This window comes from Clytia hemisphaerica, unplaced genomic scaffold (assembly GCF_902728285.1).
Source record: "Clytia hemisphaerica strain Z4C2 unplaced genomic scaffold, Clytia hemisphaerica genome assembly, whole genome shotgun sequence".
Classification (NCBI taxonomy): domain Eukaryota; kingdom Metazoa; phylum Cnidaria; class Hydrozoa; order Leptothecata; family Clytiidae; genus Clytia; species Clytia hemisphaerica.
The window spans coordinates 224305-242370 of NW_027104620.1; the positions used below are offsets into that span (position 1 = coordinate 224305).

At 34.8% G+C, this 18066-nt stretch overlaps 1 protein-coding gene across 2 annotated transcripts in view; it reads left to right on the forward strand.

Annotated features, from left to right (window-relative positions):
• Window positions 1-18066, forward strand: part of LOC136824666 (uncharacterized) — a 108047-nt gene that overhangs the window by 72191 nt on the left and 17790 nt on the right. The window contains exons 1-13 of one of the 2 annotated variants that reach the window (XM_067080657.1): window positions 1981-2285; window positions 4891-5027; window positions 6852-7052; window positions 7672-7792; window positions 8207-8399; window positions 9340-9528; window positions 11097-11196; window positions 12009-12157; window positions 12317-12630; window positions 13176-13256; window positions 15320-15596; window positions 15779-16032; window positions 17862-17965. In XM_067080657.1, the coding sequence (XP_066936758.1) occupies window positions 2063-2285; window positions 4891-5027; window positions 6852-7052; window positions 7672-7792; window positions 8207-8399; window positions 9340-9528; window positions 11097-11196; window positions 12009-12157; window positions 12317-12630; window positions 13176-13256; window positions 15320-15596; window positions 15779-16032; window positions 17862-17965 (2343 nt within the window). In that variant the 5' untranslated portion in view covers window positions 1981-2062. Of the gene's footprint in view, window positions 1-1980; window positions 2286-4890; window positions 5028-6851; window positions 7053-7671; window positions 7793-8206; window positions 8400-9339; window positions 9529-11096; window positions 11197-12008; window positions 12158-12316; window positions 12631-13175; window positions 13257-15319; window positions 15597-15778; window positions 16033-17861; window positions 17966-18066 lie in introns of those variants that run through there. The other variant, XM_067080658.1, reaches the window with a different exon arrangement.

Below are 18066 nucleotides of genomic sequence, written 5' to 3' on the forward strand. Positions count from 1 at the left end.
CATATTCTACCAACTGTAGTCCCTGCGTTGCTACTCGCTATTTCCTAGCTGGTGCTTTCTATGTTATATTATTTCTTATACCTAGTATTAGTCTAATTCTCGATTTGATTCACGCGCCATTTTAGTTTTAAATTAATTCTGATTTCATTTCTTCCAATATCCCTAATCGTAGCCTTGGTTCCCTAGTCTCCATTCTGATTTTTAGATTTAGCCCATCTGTTCTTAGGTTTACTTAGTCTGTATTTTCTTCAGTGCATATATATGACTTTATTATATTCTAGTTCTATGAAGTTTTTTTTTTTTTCCATTTGATGTTTAATTATTTTCAATTAATTTAATTTAGATAGTTGATAGCTCACTTATTTATGTCAAATACTGGTCGTGTTTTGCAAGGTCCAGTACACTTTTACACAGCCTTCGGTGTTGCAATCTATGCAAGTTTTACTCATTCTATCTTACGCTCTGTCGTGATTCTATCTCACCGAGTTCTTAGATCTATTTTGTCGCTTACTTTACCTCTAGCCACCAATAGTACTTGAACCTTAGTCTAGTCTAGCTTATAACATTATGTTAGTATTTTTTTTTAAATATATTCGTTAATTTTTTATAATAGCACACATTGCGATGGCCTCAGCTAGCATACTCAGATACTCGGATTTGTTTAGGTTTTAGTCTAGCTCTATCACTATTCACATTTTACCCCTTATACTTCTTAATCCTAATCATTTTATTCGCCATACTAGCCCACCGCTTCGTCCCTATCTGCTTGTCCGCATACGGTCCCGATTTTTCTTCAGTATACTACCAGGCTATTTTACAATTTTTTTCTAGACATTGCACATATATTATATACAGAATTTTCAGGTGAAGAGCCAAATGTAAATTTTGGAAATGCCAGAAATATATCATTATTATTATTATTATTATTATATAGCTCGGTCCATGTTCTATACCCTTGTCTCCCGAATAGACGGGGGGGGTCTGAATAAGCAGGGGGGGTAGAAAAATAAGAGGAGGGGGGGTAATTTGAAAACAGAATTTTTTCTAACTGGTATCAATTTCAACAACAAAAAAGAAACTTTAACAAATGAACACGTAAAATAAGAACAAATACTAACAAAAAGGAAAATTTTAACAAGTTTAAGGTCTATCTACACTGTAATAAAATATTGAATTATTCGAATTTAATTAGCGGGGGGGTCTTAATAAGAGCGGGGGGATAGATTTTTTGTCTCTTAACAATTAGCGGGGGGATGTCTATTCGGGAGACAAGAGTAAGGATCAGTGGTTGTTCTCTTGATTTTTCTTGATTGTCAGGGTAAAACGCTCTTAAAGTGTTCTTAAAGTACGTAGCTTATTCAATATCTTATTCTTTATTTGCTTTTATAAAATCGCTCGTGCTTGTTCATCAAAGAGTAGTTATTAATGCTTTTTTCAGCTAGTGGGAATAAAAATAACGGACTGAAACTCGATTGGGATTGATATTCCCATATTTTTTTATTGATAAACAATTTCAATTCTTTTGTTTGCAAGTCAGAAAGTTCATCGAGGATGGAAAAAATAGCATAATATTTTGTAGTTGAGGATTGTTTGTTTGATAATTTTCAGTGTGGATAGAAATTGGAGGATTATTTTCCACCAGGAGCGATATTTTGGACAATTTTTCCAGTGGGAAGGTGTTCCAGTGGGTCTGTGGTTCAATTTGACTCGATGATTTTCCAAATTTGCAGATTTTACGCTATGAAATCAATTTGAATTAGCAAGGCTAGTTTAGGTAACAGGTTAGGCTTTAGTTTGGTTGCATTTGTTTATTGGATTTAATTATTATGCTGAAGATAGCTGCAATTGGTGTCTATTTATTTGTTACCTCAATGTACAAACATTACAAACTTTATGACATAAACCGGGGGTAATTTGATAAACAAGGCATTTTAAACCCCCGGATCTAATAAAAAAATTCAAAATTTTTCCAAAAAATTTACTTTTAAACTGAAAATTTTAAAAAGTTAAAATCTTCTGAAAAATCATTCAAAAATCAAATTCTGATTATTTGGAGAAAACGATGGAAGTCAATTTAAGGCTTTTATCATTCTTAGCATTATGTTTTGGGCTCGTTTCCGCCATTCGGTTTCGGCCCATTAAACCCGGAGAACCACTGGAATATTTCTCAATGTCAAATTTTATCCAAAATGACGCAGAGCTTCTGATCAAGAGAGATGAGCTCCGACCTTTTTCAATGGACAGTTTTACTTTTGGTAATTTTGAGAACGCTACCGGACAGACAGGTGAGTAATTTACCTTTTTCTTTTAAATCTCATCAAAATTTAGAGGAAGAAATTTCGGTGTAAAGAAAGTTCGACGGATTTGGTAGATTTACCCGATTTCAACCAAATTAAGTTGCCGTTAAAATTACGTTGTTTTCCACTATCTATCCAAATCAGGTTGTTCATTCGAGATGAGATGCGGTTACTTTAACTATTTTCCAAATTTTACAGAATAACTAGAGCAGAATTTTGGCTAATTTATTTACGATTTTTAGCCAAAAATACCCCTAAACAGCCTAATACACGGGTTTCGAATTAAATTTTTGCTTAGCTTTAGCTTTGATCCCATGTAAATTTGCACGAAAAATATCAAGTAAACAGAACGAAAATTGGCCGTGTATCAAGCAATTTTAGCTCATTTTTCCATTTTGACAGACTTTATGGGTCATTATGAAAACAATAAACATTAAAATAAAAAGTCAATCGTTTAATCATATTTCTTTTATTGAATTTAAAATAGAAAAACATCTTTTGAATGAACACCTGGCTTTCAAAAGAGAAGAAAGGAAATCTATCAACCTTTTATAAGGCATTTCCCCTTATCACTCCTTTTATTTACTTGATTTTTTCTCTCGCGCCAGATTTAATTCGAAACCTGTGTATTTAAATCTCCCTAATTTTTTTTTATTTTCTAGCACTCCGCCAAATTTAATTACCACCGAAATTGCTTCTATTAACGTTTTTATAAGACTTTAATTAAGTTAAGCTAGTTTGGTTAAAAAGTACACCGTATTACTTCCGATAATGAGCAATGTATTATCTTATTTAAAACATTTTTGAAATTCTCAAGACCCTTGCAACCTCACCAAGAACGACAAATGATTCTGTAGCGTAAAGAGGCCGGTGCCGTAAAATCAACGCATCGATTAAATTTACCAATAGCGTAAGGAAGTCAGATTGTTGACAAGGGTGAATTCAGGCACAACGCAACGGGTATGGCAGGTACAGCGGTTGTCGTACCAAATTTTCACAAAAAACTGAAATTTCCCTCTTCGTCAGTAAAATCGCTATAAAATCGCTTAAATTTTCTCATTCTTCTTACCAGATAAAAATGGCTTCTTTCGTGCCTGGAATTTAAAGTCTATTCACGAAAAGTGTGTACTCTTTTTTCTTTTACCTATAACTTTTGAAGGAATTCTTCAATCTTTATAAATTTGGTATCATTGGAAAGATATTAGTGAGTGAAAGAATTTAAAATAAAAAAATCTTTAAAAGAATTTTAACTTCTTGTTGAGTTGAACTCTCATTCATCAGAAGAGTGCTTGACCAATCGGAATCGGAAGCATATATATACTATTGTCGAATGAAGTTAATGAGTTTTATTTCAAAACTAATAGTTTCACGCCGTGGAGACGATCATCAGTTGAAAAAATTTTAAAAATGTAGATGAAAATGAAGAAGAAAAAAATGAAGATCTTGTAGAAAAGTGCTATAACTTTCATTTTCACTGGAGAGATTCTTTGATCTTAGGAGGTCATCACTGTGAAAAAATTTCATTAAAATATTTATTCAATATAAAGTTATGATACAAAGTTAATAAGTGATTGACCCCAAAAAACAGCAGAAAACAGCGTTTTTAGACGTCAATCAGTACCCAGAGTATCAGAGGTTGAGAATACTTCAACCTCTGAAGACCAATAATAGAAATTTTATTGCGCATGTGTCAAAATAATCACTGTAGAAAAAATCAAAGATGACGAGCAAATATTACCATATTAATGTCTAGCAGACTGTATCAGTATGCAGTTTACTATTTACGAATTCCCCAGAAACCTCCAAGTGTAATTGAAATGAGTTTCTTTCAAAAGAAATCTTTTACATGATCCCCAAATGTATAACAGTAATTACTAAACTTTTAATTGTGGAAATGTCACTTTAATTGAATCGAAATAATAGACAGACTTTATGTTATGATTCTCTATCAGATCACTGACTCTTTTTGAAAAGCATCGACGACATATTTAAGTTGTGTTTTCAACGATGGGAATAAAAATATCAACTTTGAACTTCATCCAAAATCTTGGATGGTCGCGATGGTTACTTTTCTCTGCGTTTATTGCGCGCTGAATAGAATCTGGATTGGTCGGCACAGCGTCGATATATGATTTCGACCTGTGCTTTTTACGGTAGTCAATCAGCTTATAACTTTATTTGATATATTTTTACTGAATAATTATTTTTGAGAAATTTTTTCACGGCGATGACGTTCGATAGGATTCACTTCAGTGAAAATGAAAGTTATAGCACTTTTCTACAAGATCTTCATTTTTTTCTTCTTCATTTTCATCATCATTTTTAGAATGTTTTTAAAGATTTTTTTATTTCAATTTTTTCCAATCACTAATATCTTTCGTCTTTCCAATGATACCAAATTTATAAAGATTGAAGAATTCCTTCAAAAGTTATAGGTAAAAGAAAAAAGAGTGCACACTCATCGTGAATAGACTTTAGTACAATATTATCTCGCTAATTTAAACTTCTGTTGTTCGAATCTTTCTGTATCGTACAAATCAGATTTAGTCTCTCTATCCAAGATAATTAACTTTATTCAACTTCTTTTTTTAAGGAATCGAAGAAGAGAACTCGATGAAAAGATCTGATTTGAGCAAATATCCAGTCGACCCCCAAATTCAAAGTCTTACTGGAACAACTCTTGGTGGTCTTACAAATGACATGTTTACCGGCGACCAGTTCACATTGACGGTAATTTATATCTTCATCAGATTACATGTTTTTTTTTATAAGAACATCCAAATTTTTTGCAGCCTTTCGATGTTCTTAACTTTTTGAGTTTTCAGCTTAAAATGTTCTTAAAATATTCTTATTTTCACCATTCTGTGATTATTTTTGTGTGATTAGTAATAGTAATCGTAATTAAGCATACGATGGTAATCGTCAGTAAATAATCATTAGTAAATCATAGTTTTTTTAGAAAGAAAACATTGCAGTGTAATTTTTCTCTGTTTTCAATTAAAAGAAGCTATTGTAACGTAAAATTTCTTTGTTTTTTATTATATGGTAAAAAAAAGTCTCTGACACAAGACTGTGGGAGAGAAAAGAATAAGGTGACAAAAGTGTCCCCCGCCGAAGAGTGCAAAAAGTGGTTATAGTGCAATTAACGATTAATTGCACTCCTCTAAACCAATCAGATTCGAGTAATTTTGCACGGCTGACAATTAGTACTAGTAATCGTCAGTAAACATTCGAAAACCTCCTTTTTTTCTTTTGTTTAAAAAGAAAACATTGCAGTGTAATTTTTCTTTGTTTTCAATTAAAAGAAGCTATTGTAACGTAAAATGTGTTTGTTCTTTTTTATATTGAAGAAAAAAAATGTCTTTGTTTTTTATTATAAAGTAAAAAAAAGTCTCTGACACAGGACTTGGGAGAGAAAAGAATAAGGGGACAAAAGTGTCCCCCCGCTGAAGAGTGCAAAAAGTGGTAATAGTGCAATTAACGATTAATTGCACTCCTCTAAACCAATCAGATTCGAGTAATTTTGCACGGCTGACGATTAGTACTAGTAATCGTATGGTTTGGAGTGCAATTAACGATTAATCACGAGTAACAAAGGAGAAAATAGTAATTTGCACGATTCCGAAGGACAAGTGTAAATTACGGTATTTTCTCCTTTGTTACGAGTGATTAATCGTTAATTGCACGACAAAACATACGATTCCGAGGTAATCGTTAGTAAATAATCATTAGTAAATCATAGTTTCTTTTTGTAAACATTCGAAAACCTCCTTTTTTTCTTTTGTTTAAAACGAAAACATTGCAGTGTAATTTCTTTGTTTTCAATTAAAAGAAGCTATTGTAACGTAAAATTTCTTTGTCATTTTTTATATTGAAGAAAAAAAATTGTCTTTGTTTTTTATTATATAGTAAAAAAAGTCTCTGACTGGGATTTGGGAGAGAAAAGAATAAGGGGACAAAAGTGTCCCCCCGCCGAAGAGTGCAAAAAGTGGTAATAGTGCAATTAACGATTAATTGCACTCCTCTAAACCAATCAGATTCGAGTAATTTTGCACGGCTGACGATTACCTAAGAAATTGAGTGTTTTTGAGTCCGTGAAGCCTTAAAATGTTCTTAATATATTTTATGCTTTATCTTCTTACATACCTTAAAATTTTTCAAAGCTCCTGACTCGTGGAAATTAAATGCAAAAGAGTTTTGTGATTGTTTTGGCTCGCGAAATTTAAAGGCGTTCAGAGTATTTTCTTCCAGGCTCAACAACTGCGATTACGAATAAGAAAAGATCAATAAAGTTGGGTGTTTCCTTAATTAATCTTTTCGACCGGTTTTCTCTTTTACCACCCTAAAACCGTCCCAGTCTTTTTTTTTTGCACCTAAAGACAATAGAAAAAAGTGTAGAATAAGGTTTGGATCGAGTTCAGGGTAGTAAATTTAATAACAAAGTGGTACGCGCCTGACCGCTCAACTAAGGTCGAAAAGGTTATTGATCTTTCTTTTATTGAAAAAAAATGATTTATTTAAAAATGTAGCGTACTTTCTGTTGTATTGTTTTAGAAATACTATAAAACAAGAAGCACCAAAGTATATACTATGGCGATGGAACTGAAAAAAATGAACAGCGAAGTGATATTTTGTTCGCATTTGAAATTGAAGAACATTAAACTTGAAATACAATACCAGGGACAGAAAAAACAAGGAGAGCTCAAATCATTTAAATTAGATGGCTCAGTACAGATTAAAGGCGTTTGGAGAAAGGTAAGAAAATAATAAACTGCAATTCTATACCTGGCAAAATATATTGAAAGCCAACGCCTATTTGACGGCCATATTTTTGAAACAAATTGTTCTATGATTTTGTCTGACACTTATACTTATAGCGCATGCTGCTATAAAAGATTCCTGTGACCTCCTCCGTATACTACCTGCAGTTTTGTAAGGGTATTCGACTGAAATTACGTCATCCCTCCCCCGCCCACGGTAATCTAGAATTCTTTGCGTGTAAAACGCACAAAAAGGAAAACTTTTTTTTTAGGGAGTATGATATTTTTTCTAACGGGAATAAATACTTACCAATCCTCAATTTTTCCACCCACAAAAAGGGCAATCCTTATTTCGGGGCGTGGCCATTGAAAGAAAAAAATTGATACACCAATATAAAGATACCATCCCGGTTTCAACGGGACACAACGTTATATCAACGTTCATCTAGTGTTCACAACGTTCATATAACGGTAGATGAAGGTCGAAACATAGTTGTATACCATCTGGGGCTATGATAAAAACTTTATTTGGAAAAACTTTTTAAGAATTCCTTTTTCCTGTTATTATATTTCTATTTAATCAACTATCTTCTATCTTCTTCTCAACTATTTAGTTTGAAACAACCGGAGATGGTGAAATCCTGGACAATGGAAGTATCGGATTTACAATCACGATGAACAACAACCCAGTTTCTTTTGCTGATTTTGGTGCTGATTTTCAAATTCAACTGGGAGGTAAACTTTTTATTTGCCTATTGGGAAGTACTGTCATGAGGCTATACGACGCCCTCAACGGTTATGGCGTGAGGGTGGATTCGAGACAATAGAACAAGTACGTCGAACACATGCGAAGGAGTTCAAAGCTTGTAAAAAGACAATGAAATTATAATTACAAATCTCCTCTTCTGATAAGTTCGACATGGGCTAACACCGCCCATAAAGACTTTTTTATAAATAGGAATTGCTGAAGGCCTAAACCCCCCGTGGAGTGATATGGAAAATCTTGATTTCCAAAAACAATTGGTCAGTGTCAGACTTTTTTCTTTCGCAAACTGCCAATTTGGTGTTGGAGAAATTCTGCAAATTAGTAACAGTGATTTGCCTCAAAAACCTTCTAATCTATTTTTGTCTTTTGATACAACTTCATAGAAATTGCTGGACAAGGGGATGCAATCAAAGCAGGTGCATTTGGAAATTACATCATTACTGGCACATCGACAGTAAAAGGCTATTATAATTTAGACGGCGATTTCCAGTTAGTGTTGAGTGCTGATATGCCGGCACAATTGCACAATACTGTTTTCAAATATGCTGGCACAAGAGCTCACTTTTTTGTTTCCTTGTAAGTAGCATCAACAATCATTGACAAAACCTATAGCACAAAGCACAAAAGCACGAGTTTTTCCGACACTGTTCCGTAAATTTTTCCCAGGGATGGACTATTGGGGTTAGTAACTGAGGGGTATGTACAGTTTTCAGACATGGCCTCCCAAAACTCTTAGAGAGACTTTTTACAATTTTTGCTCTCAAAAAGAAACAAATATTCCTAAAAATCGTTAGTGGTCCAACAGACCCTTAGAGAGGCTACTTTAAAAAAATTTTTTGTAAACCTAAGAGATATTTTAGAAGGTTAAAAACTTAACCCTTATCATTCACATATACCAAGCACCCATTTGGCCCTAAGTACACCGCTCGTTTTGTTTGCAAGTATTCCTCTCCCCAGGAATCGTGCGTTATTTTTAAGATTGATTGATTAGGTCTTTGAAGTGAATGATCCGCCAATTTTGCCGAAAGTAGACCACAGTGGTAGACCCAGTTCAATCTGAACAAACAACTGACATGGTGGGAAACGAGAGGCCAGAAAATTGCCAGCGCCGAACTGTGGTCTAGCTATTAAAGATGGTGGATTATTTTGCTGAAAGCTCCTCTGTAACTGTTAACTCCGCCCCGGGCTAACCTTCATTTTTAAATGTATCCCGCCTTCCCTAAATTATTCCCTTCTAGTGACATTGTGCAGACAATAGGACCGTCTACTGGGTGTTTTACATATACTCAAATCTGGCCAAGGAGCAGAAACTCATAGGCTTATTTGACCCCCTTACACTAATTGATAAGTGCTGACAATAAACAAATCCTTTAGTTTTACGGCACTGGCTTCTATACGTCGCAGAATCATTAACGGCCCTTGCTCACAAGAGTGACAAAAACTTGTTTTATAAAAATATTTATAGGAGGTTGAAAATTTGATCATGAAAATTTCTTGCCATATTTATACATTTTAGTATGACTGTTAACGGAAAACGATCTACGGCACCAAAAGGCGCAAACATTTTTGAATTACCAGCAGGAAAGAATGTGATCGAAATATTAAATACTTTATTGACATTTCGTGTTGGTCTACGTGGCTTACCAATGCTGAGAAGAATCCATAACAAACCATATTGTATTATCGCTTCTAAGATGGAAATGAAGTAAGCCTACCACTTTATTCAAATTCGAGGTCCTCTCTTTACTACGAAAAGTCACGTGATATCCTGTTCATCCAATAAGATTTCAACATCTTCTATACTAATTGAGTTTATGAAAAATTTCTGTAACGCTAGCCCATCAGTCATATATTAAGGTTTCTAAAATTTGAACACCGCGGCTGGAAAACCTATCCTCCTTCGATACAAAAAGTCTCGCGCTAAGTTTGACAAGCGTAGAAAACTCGGATTAGAGAAGATTTTGTAAACGAAAAAAGTTCTGACGTCAATTTCATGAAAAAGTACTGCGACGTCACAAAGTTTCAAATAAAAAGGTGTGGCATTTTTTGCACGATTCCGAATTATTTTATATCAACACACGCAACAAAATCCAACATTGTTGTTTGATGATTAAACTTCGTCTAACATTGTTTTAAAAGGTTTCAATGTTGGTTGCATTGCATATGCGCCGGTCTTAAGCTGTCCGCATGTGAAGCCAACAAACGGGAAAACCTTCAGTGCTCAATCGCAAAGCGCGAACCTCTCCTTCACAACTAAGGCTTTTTCTTTCCTAGAAGCAACCCTCTCACCACCTCAGACACCTTTGGGCGTCTGCAACGGCGGGTACCCTCGATAATTTTGACAGGGTCACTATGGCATTTCATTGAACACAAACTTCCGTTATCTTAAAAAGACATATCATCGATGCTTACAAACACAAAATTGTGACTAATGTAGAAAGTTTAGAAGTATAATTTTTATTATTGTATTCGGTATTTTAAGCCAAAGCGATGTCAGGAATTAACCCACATTATAGTATTTTAAAGGCTTTTAATGTGCAAGGCAAAACCGTTAACCGGCGTTTGCGATGACGGGAACCGTCTAGTTAATTCTATTCTAATTCTGACTAAGTTTTACTCTCTGATGACTTCGAGTACAGAAAAGTAGATAAAAGGATTCAACCATAATGTAATTGTTCACTTTCGTTTTCAAAAGTTATATGAAAATGAAAAGTCAATAAAATGAGATATATTTCCAAAAGCGATTTTTAAATTCGGGAAACTAAAACAAAAACACAAAATACCGTCTCAAATCTTGATCATGGTTTCTTGTTTACTTTTCTCCGGTAGATATTCATTCGTTGTGTGCTCGATCAAAGGCAAGAAACTTTCATAAAACTGTTTTATTTAAATTTCTTGATCAAAGCCGAAACTTCCAGTCTTCCATAGTAGCCGGGCCACACTACCAGTGTCTGGATGGCACAAAATCAAAAAGCTATAATTGACTCCCGGGTTAATTTCGAGAGGCCAACAAACAAACGAAGAATTTATGAACATTACATAAACGTTGAAACAACGTTGTGTGCCATCTGGGATAAATATGTAAAAAATGAAATGTAATTTTTTTTTAAATCTGATTGAAGCCTGCCTGAAACGGCACGAAACTCCGAGTGTCGGAAAATAAACTAGTCTCTATTATTGACTGATATATCGCTCTACCGATGGTATAGAGCACTTTCTTGAATCGTAAGTCAGATTTGCAAATAAAAAATGAAACCAATTCATACTTTCTAGGTTGATGGGACCCGATTTAAAAGATGCGATTTCAAGATGTTATCCAGATTTAAATGTTGTTGATCGAGCCATTCCCAAAGGATTACATATACCTTTTACGGTAAGTGAAATGGCACGTGACGTTTTTTAAAGTTCATTTAACGTTCTATATGAACATTAGATAAACGTTAAAATAACGTTATATACAGCTGGGAGGTGAACCGCTAAACAATTAAGGTATTACATGACTTATTAAAAGAGAGGAAATTACACCATTACGTAATCTAAGCTGCCTGGCATCCACTATAGATTCGTGCTTCTATACTACCAGTGGTTTTGTAGAGGTCTGCGACTCAGGCTATGCGTAATCTAGACTGGAGTCGTTTATAATGCGTGTATTACAGTAGTATAGGCGTTATATGATATAATACGGTTATTGTTACGGGATTTAGTTTGTATAAACGATCCCAGCTAGCTATGCATAAACTTATCTGAATTAGTCGTCTAGCTTGCTAGACTATGCGTAATCAAGACTTTTATATCGTCCGATGGCGTGACATTAGAAAACCTTTTATCGTGATGACGTGATCAAGATTGTATTGCATAGGCCCCTGCATAATGAAGTAAAATTTAGAGGCGAAAATTGTAATTTAGACTATTTTCTATATTTTTTGCACAATGATGAATTGATCAATAAAATTATCAACTTTTGTGTGATGAAATATTTTTTTGGCGGTTTGCTAGTCTGAATCGCAGACCTCTAAAGATACGTACTTCCTGTATATCAAGCAGCCTCTATAAGAAACTCTTTTCACTAGAGATGGGCAGAATCCTTTCTATTTGCTTGTTTTGTAATGAGAACAAAATAACAGGTGTGATGCCGAGTACCGATGGGGGCCTCTTTTAAAAATGAATGTTTGAAATTCATTTCAGCTCAAAATGAAGGAAGCTTTGGGCGCGGAGGAATGTGGCGCAACTGCCAGAGAAATAGCCGCCTTACCAGAAGACATTGTCTTGAATACCAAAATTACAATGCAAGGAGTTAAGTTCGAATTTCACAAGGACTATGATGTGCCAGCTAGGTAAGAAATAACAGTTAAGTAGACTTGGTGTACTTGGTGAGGTCGCCATTTTGAAAGAAAAAAATAAATATAAGATTGGCCCTGTCTAGTGATAAAAACATTACAATTCAATTTTATCATTCAAAACCTGGTAAAAAATGAATTTTTTTTTTCAATCAGGGCACAAATACGATGTTTTGGTGCTTCAGAATTGTCAGCTATTCCGTTTGATATGTTTAATGTTCCTGGCGAAAAACCTATCTTTCAAATTCAAGAGTTTTCTTATACGCCTTCCTATATGGATGTGGAAGAATTAGTGAAAGGAAAACCGAAAGGAAAACCTGCAGCAAAGCCAGAAGCTAAAGAAAAGCCGAAAGCAGCTAGATGGAATTCTCTACCAAAATATGACTCTAGTAAACACAAGATGTTCCTCAGAATTACTTTTGTTCTGACAATTCCTGACAAATATAGTACAATCCCCCACACATCTATAGGTGAGCATAAAATTTATTAACACAACATTTACATTTTTATTAATATCGCTTTGGTCATGACTTTGATTTCATTCCCATTCGACGTTAAATGTAAAAACATTCACTCCGGAGCCCCACTTTTGAGCTTAAAACAATAGATTCAATCCCCATTGGAATTTCGATAGGAATATTTATCCCCACTGTGGGAAAAATTCCACCGGGGCTGTGAGACAGGGGTGTGTAAGAGAATTCGCCGCCAGGTCATCTTAAATTTATGATATCATTCTCCGTCGCTGTTAACTTAGCAAATGAGACACTTAAATTGTGTAATTTGATAAAGCAACTATCAAGGAACAAGGCACTGATATAAGATAAGTCTTGTCAATATGCCCTACTGTATTTTATCGGCCAAGTCAAAGGTCTTTGATTATAGAGAAATCTAATGCCTTAAAAAGCACTCTACTAAACGAATGTGCATAATAGAGTTTCAGAAGAAAACATCATCTGCTTTACAGTACTTAGAACTTCATGTTTATTCAGTTCTATCTACTTCTGTCTACTTCTAGGGCTTGGTCCAATCAAGTTCCACATTGATCAAGCACCTACAGGATGGAAAATCACTGGCCTTACCACAATCAAAATAAAAGGTTTGCTCACATTACTAACCCTTAAATATGTTAAAGGGACATAGCAGTACTTGCGAAATTTGTAAACAAACTGTATGCAGCGGGATACAAAATCAAAACAAATGCCACAAGTCAAAATAAAAAATCAAACCAAATATGGCTAATTTGGATTGTTCAATTGTTTTACAAGTTTGTTTTGGACACGTGATTTTAATTGTTCTCTTTAATGACACGTGGTTCGCGCAATGTTTACATTTTACTACTTTAATGTCCCATTAAGTATCCCATATAGACTTCTCGTTAATTAAAATAACATTGTTCTAAATTTATTGTTTTTGGGGGATCTTTTGGACACGCTGTGTTACTTTGTTTGATTATGCAACGAAGTACAGTTTGCTCTTGCTAATTCGTATTCGAACGGGAATGAATTTTATTTGTTCGAACTATAGAGAAATTTTAAGAGTGTTTCTCCTTGGCAGGGACTAGGAATAAGTTCGAATTATAGAAAGATTTGAATAATGGAAGTTCGATAAAGCGAGAGTCTGCTATATAAAGCGAACGAAATTTTACTCATTATTGGACAAAAAGAACATACGTTTCTTAGTTCGAAAGCATCCAACGAGGACCTTTTTTTAAATATCTGTTTCCCCGACATAACCTTCCTGGAAAATTTGGTCTGTTGGCCGAATATTTCAAAAGTCTTATTCCTAGAAATGAAGATCTGTTTCTCCGCAAAACCTAAATTTTTAATCTCAAAGTATCTTTCCTAGAAAATTTTATCTGTTTCCACAATTTTCAGAATTAAAATTTTGATCTGTATTCCCAAATAGGATATCTGTTCCCCTCTCCTGGAAATTTTCATCTGTTTCCCTTTCTTTTTGTTATTGATATCTGTTTCCCCCATAAAGTTCAATCTGTTTCCAATGCAATATCATCTTTTTTGGAAACAGATATCTGTTTCCCAATTTATTATGTCATATCCTAGAAATATTGATCTGTTTCTCTCTGATGACGTCATCAGCTGGAGCGGGGAAACAGATAGTTTTAAGTAAAAGGTCTCTCCTAGAAAATCGGATCTGTTTCCCCATTTTTCAAAAAAAGCTCTCTCCTGGAAAAGGGAAACAGATATTTCGGGGAAATGGGCTCGTTGGCTGCTTCTGTTAGTTGGGGAAGTACTTCAAATTTTTTCCGAATTGATGTGTTTTTAGTACGATACGTCTACCAATAAAGCATTTTTAACACTCAATTGTCTTAGTAGCTTATATCCTGGAAAAAAAAGAAAAGATTAAATTATGTCGTTGAGTAGAGTTATTTTCTTCTAACAAAAGAAGAAGAAAGAAACTTTCTACTTTTATATCTGTTTAGATTTTCAGCTTTTTTTTGGACATCCTATATATTATCAAATGTTTACCAAAGTAATTACGACGTCGATTAATGAACTGAAAGGATTTATTTACCTTGCACGGTAATTAGTAGGGGGCCAAGCTTGGGGTTCCGTGGCATCTTTTCTACGACCTAACCATTTTTAGTCTATTCCAAAGAACAGTATATTACAAGATATTTTTGAGAGGGAGGACGCATATTAGACCCGGGAAAACTTTTTGTGACCAAAATAGTGACGCCATAGGCAAAACTGCAAGGGAAAATAAAGGGTAGGAAAATAGCTGATTTTCAAAAGTCAAAATAAACGAAAATGATTGGTACCATCTGAAATTGCATGAAATTCTGAGCAAAAAAATGTATTACAACAACTCTCTGACGAAAACACACAAAGAAATACAGCCGCTTGGAGTTTAAAAACATACCGACGTCAGTACGACCAAGACAAGATTTGACGTCAAAACACAGTAGAGCTGACAGTTAGTTGGTCTTAACTTGCCTATGGCGTCACTATTTTGGTCACAAAAAGTTTTTCTGGACCTAATACGCGTCCTCCCTCTCAAAAATATCTTGTAATGTATTGTTCTTTGGAATAGACTAAAAGTGGTTAGGTCGTAGAAAAGATGTCACGGAGCCCCAGGCTTGGCCCCCTACTAAATTACAAAATATGACTTCAAAGAATAATGACATTTTTTAATTTGCAGCAATGAAATACAATGTCAACGTGGCGCATGCACTTGGAACACCCGGCTGGAAATTCATTTTACAAATTCCAAAAATGTTTGTAAAAGATTTTTACAACTTTGTTACTGGTAATGGGGATGCAGATTTAGACACTGGGACTGCCCTTGATTCGTTTGGAATTCAAGATTTGAGATTCGAGTATAATATCAATCGGGTAGTATCAAAAGATGATAAAGGTGAAGAAATTAAAGATAGTAAAGGAAAACCGAAAAAGAAAACCGATTTCGGGGACGTCAAGTAAGTAACGCTGACATAATAGACTTTACAATTCATGCCTGGTTTTCGAAAGTTATAATACAAGGTATCCGGGTAAAAAGGTAGAAGATGTCTATAATGTAAAAAACTTTAGACTGTGTTCAAGAAACCACTATGAAAAAAGGTGTGTTCCTTTTTGATAATTCCTTCCTTTATCCCAATAGACTTCGTGGCAACCCTATCATAGCTGGTTATTCTGGAGCAACTGTTGAAGCAATGTGGTGGGCTACTGGAGCTACCAATAAAAAGTTTAAAGCTGAAGCTACCTACAAATCAACCGGAAAGAAAATGACCATTGTTCAACCAAAAATTGGAAATGCTTGGGGAATTTTTTTTGCCAATATCAACTTGGATTGGATCATTGAAAAAGTTTTCAAATATAAAGTTTCAATTCCATTCTTCAGCAATTTGAAAGCATGTAAGCATAAAGTGAATACCCAAAAAAGGCAAAGAATCATTCCTCAGGCTCCAGAATGAAAAAATATGAAAATACTCTAGGTGTTAAACCAAACAACAAGTGTGCCGACTTCTAGCCCAAATATATCTCATTTTCTAGTTTTGGACCCAGTAAAATCTCAAAACTCAAAACCTTCTTTTCTATCTTAACCCTTTAAGTGCCAATGTCGTATATATCAGACTTTACATCCTGTAATGCCCAGTTTGAGTTAGAAATCGTCAATTTTGGTCTAACTCGTAGGAATCGGATTGGGCTTTATTTATGGCCAAGCAAAAAAAAATCAAAAGTGAGTCTTTTGTGATGATTTTGACCATTTTTTTCACCATTATTGGTCAACGAGTGATCTAGGAACCTCCAAATTTGGCCCTGATTAACTTGATTCTGTCCTCCAGCGAATTAGTTTGAACTTTTACCACTCGGCACCTTTCTATCATTCAGTCAGTTCCGCGCAGCTTCCTAAATCGGGCGGCCCCGAAGGCGCCTAAAAGAAAGAGGAGAAACTAGGCTATCCAACGGACTATAAACGAGCTTCTAACTCATTCTAGATCCGGAGATATAAGCCTTTAAAGTTTGAACTAGTGATTTTCTTTAAAAAAACTTAGAAAAAAATGACCGTGGCAATTAAAGTGTTAAAGAAAAATTGCAAAATCTTTTTTTTTCTAAAATACTCATTTTTTGGCCTAAAATCACTCAAAAAGGCTGAAAAACACCAAAAAATCACATTGTCATTGTCACATTTTTATTCACCTTGTTTAACCCTTTAAGTGCCAATGTCGTATATATCAGACATGGGTTATGTAGGAGGGCGAAGCGCTCCTGTAATGCCCAGTTTGAGTTAGAAATCGTCAATTATTGGTCCAACTCGTAGGAATCGGATTGGGCTTCATAGCCAAGCAAAAAAAATCAAAATTGAGTCTTTTCAGCGAGATTTTAAGCTAAAAAAGTCAAAAAAATGCAAAAATTTGACAAAAATCTACTTTTTCAAGATTTTGATTGTTTTTGACCATTTTTGGTCAACGAGTGATCCAGGAACCTCCAAATTTGGCCCTAATTAACTTGATTCTGTCCTCCAGCGAATTAGTTTGAAGTTTTACCACTTGGCACCTTTCTATCGACCTGACTGCTTCAATTTCTCTTACTCCCCCCCTTAGCCGCTACCCACCCACCCCCTTTCTAAATTGGGCGGCGCTGAAGGCGTCTAAAAGAAAGAGGAGACTCTAGGCTATCCAACGGACTATAAACGAGCTTCTAACGCCTTATAGATCCGGAGATATAAGCCTTTAAAGTTTGAACTAGTGGTTTTCTTTCAAATACTTAGAAAAAAATGACCGTGGCACTTAAAGGGTTAAAAGTCAGGGGTGTATGGAAGGAACGGGAAGTGGATTAACGGACACGTGATTTTTGATGAACTACTTAGTTACTCTTTTTCAAGGGTCTAGCCCGTTTTTTCTTTGAACTTTTGTTTAAGTGAAAAATGTTATCCCAAATTTTAAATATCATGACAGCTGTGATAAACATCACGAACTTCCCAAACTCGTCCCTTTGTCCACTTTTTATTCTGATAGCGTTCACGGTTTTATCACATCCATCAGTCAAATAAAAAATTATACAACTGGTTCTGGACGAGATTGTGATGAACTTCCCAAAATGTTTTCACAATTATCGAAAGTTTAACAACGCTTTGACCCTTCTTGGGACTGTTAATGAAGAAAAGGTACAACTGTCCAGTCACATCCAGCGCAGCATTGACAGCCTTGAGAATATCCTTTCTCACATCATTTCTTCTTTAGTTATTACAAAAACCAACGCTGCAGGTATGATTGATCCAGCTAGTCCACAATGCATTGGAAGAAAGCGAGACGCGATTCCCATGAAAAGAGAAAATGATGATAAGGTAATTTTTATACTTTTGAATTTTTTTTCGTGATTTTTTGTAGTTTGTCTTCTTTCATTAGCCTTTTTCATAAAATTTGTACATCTACTACATGCTCTTTC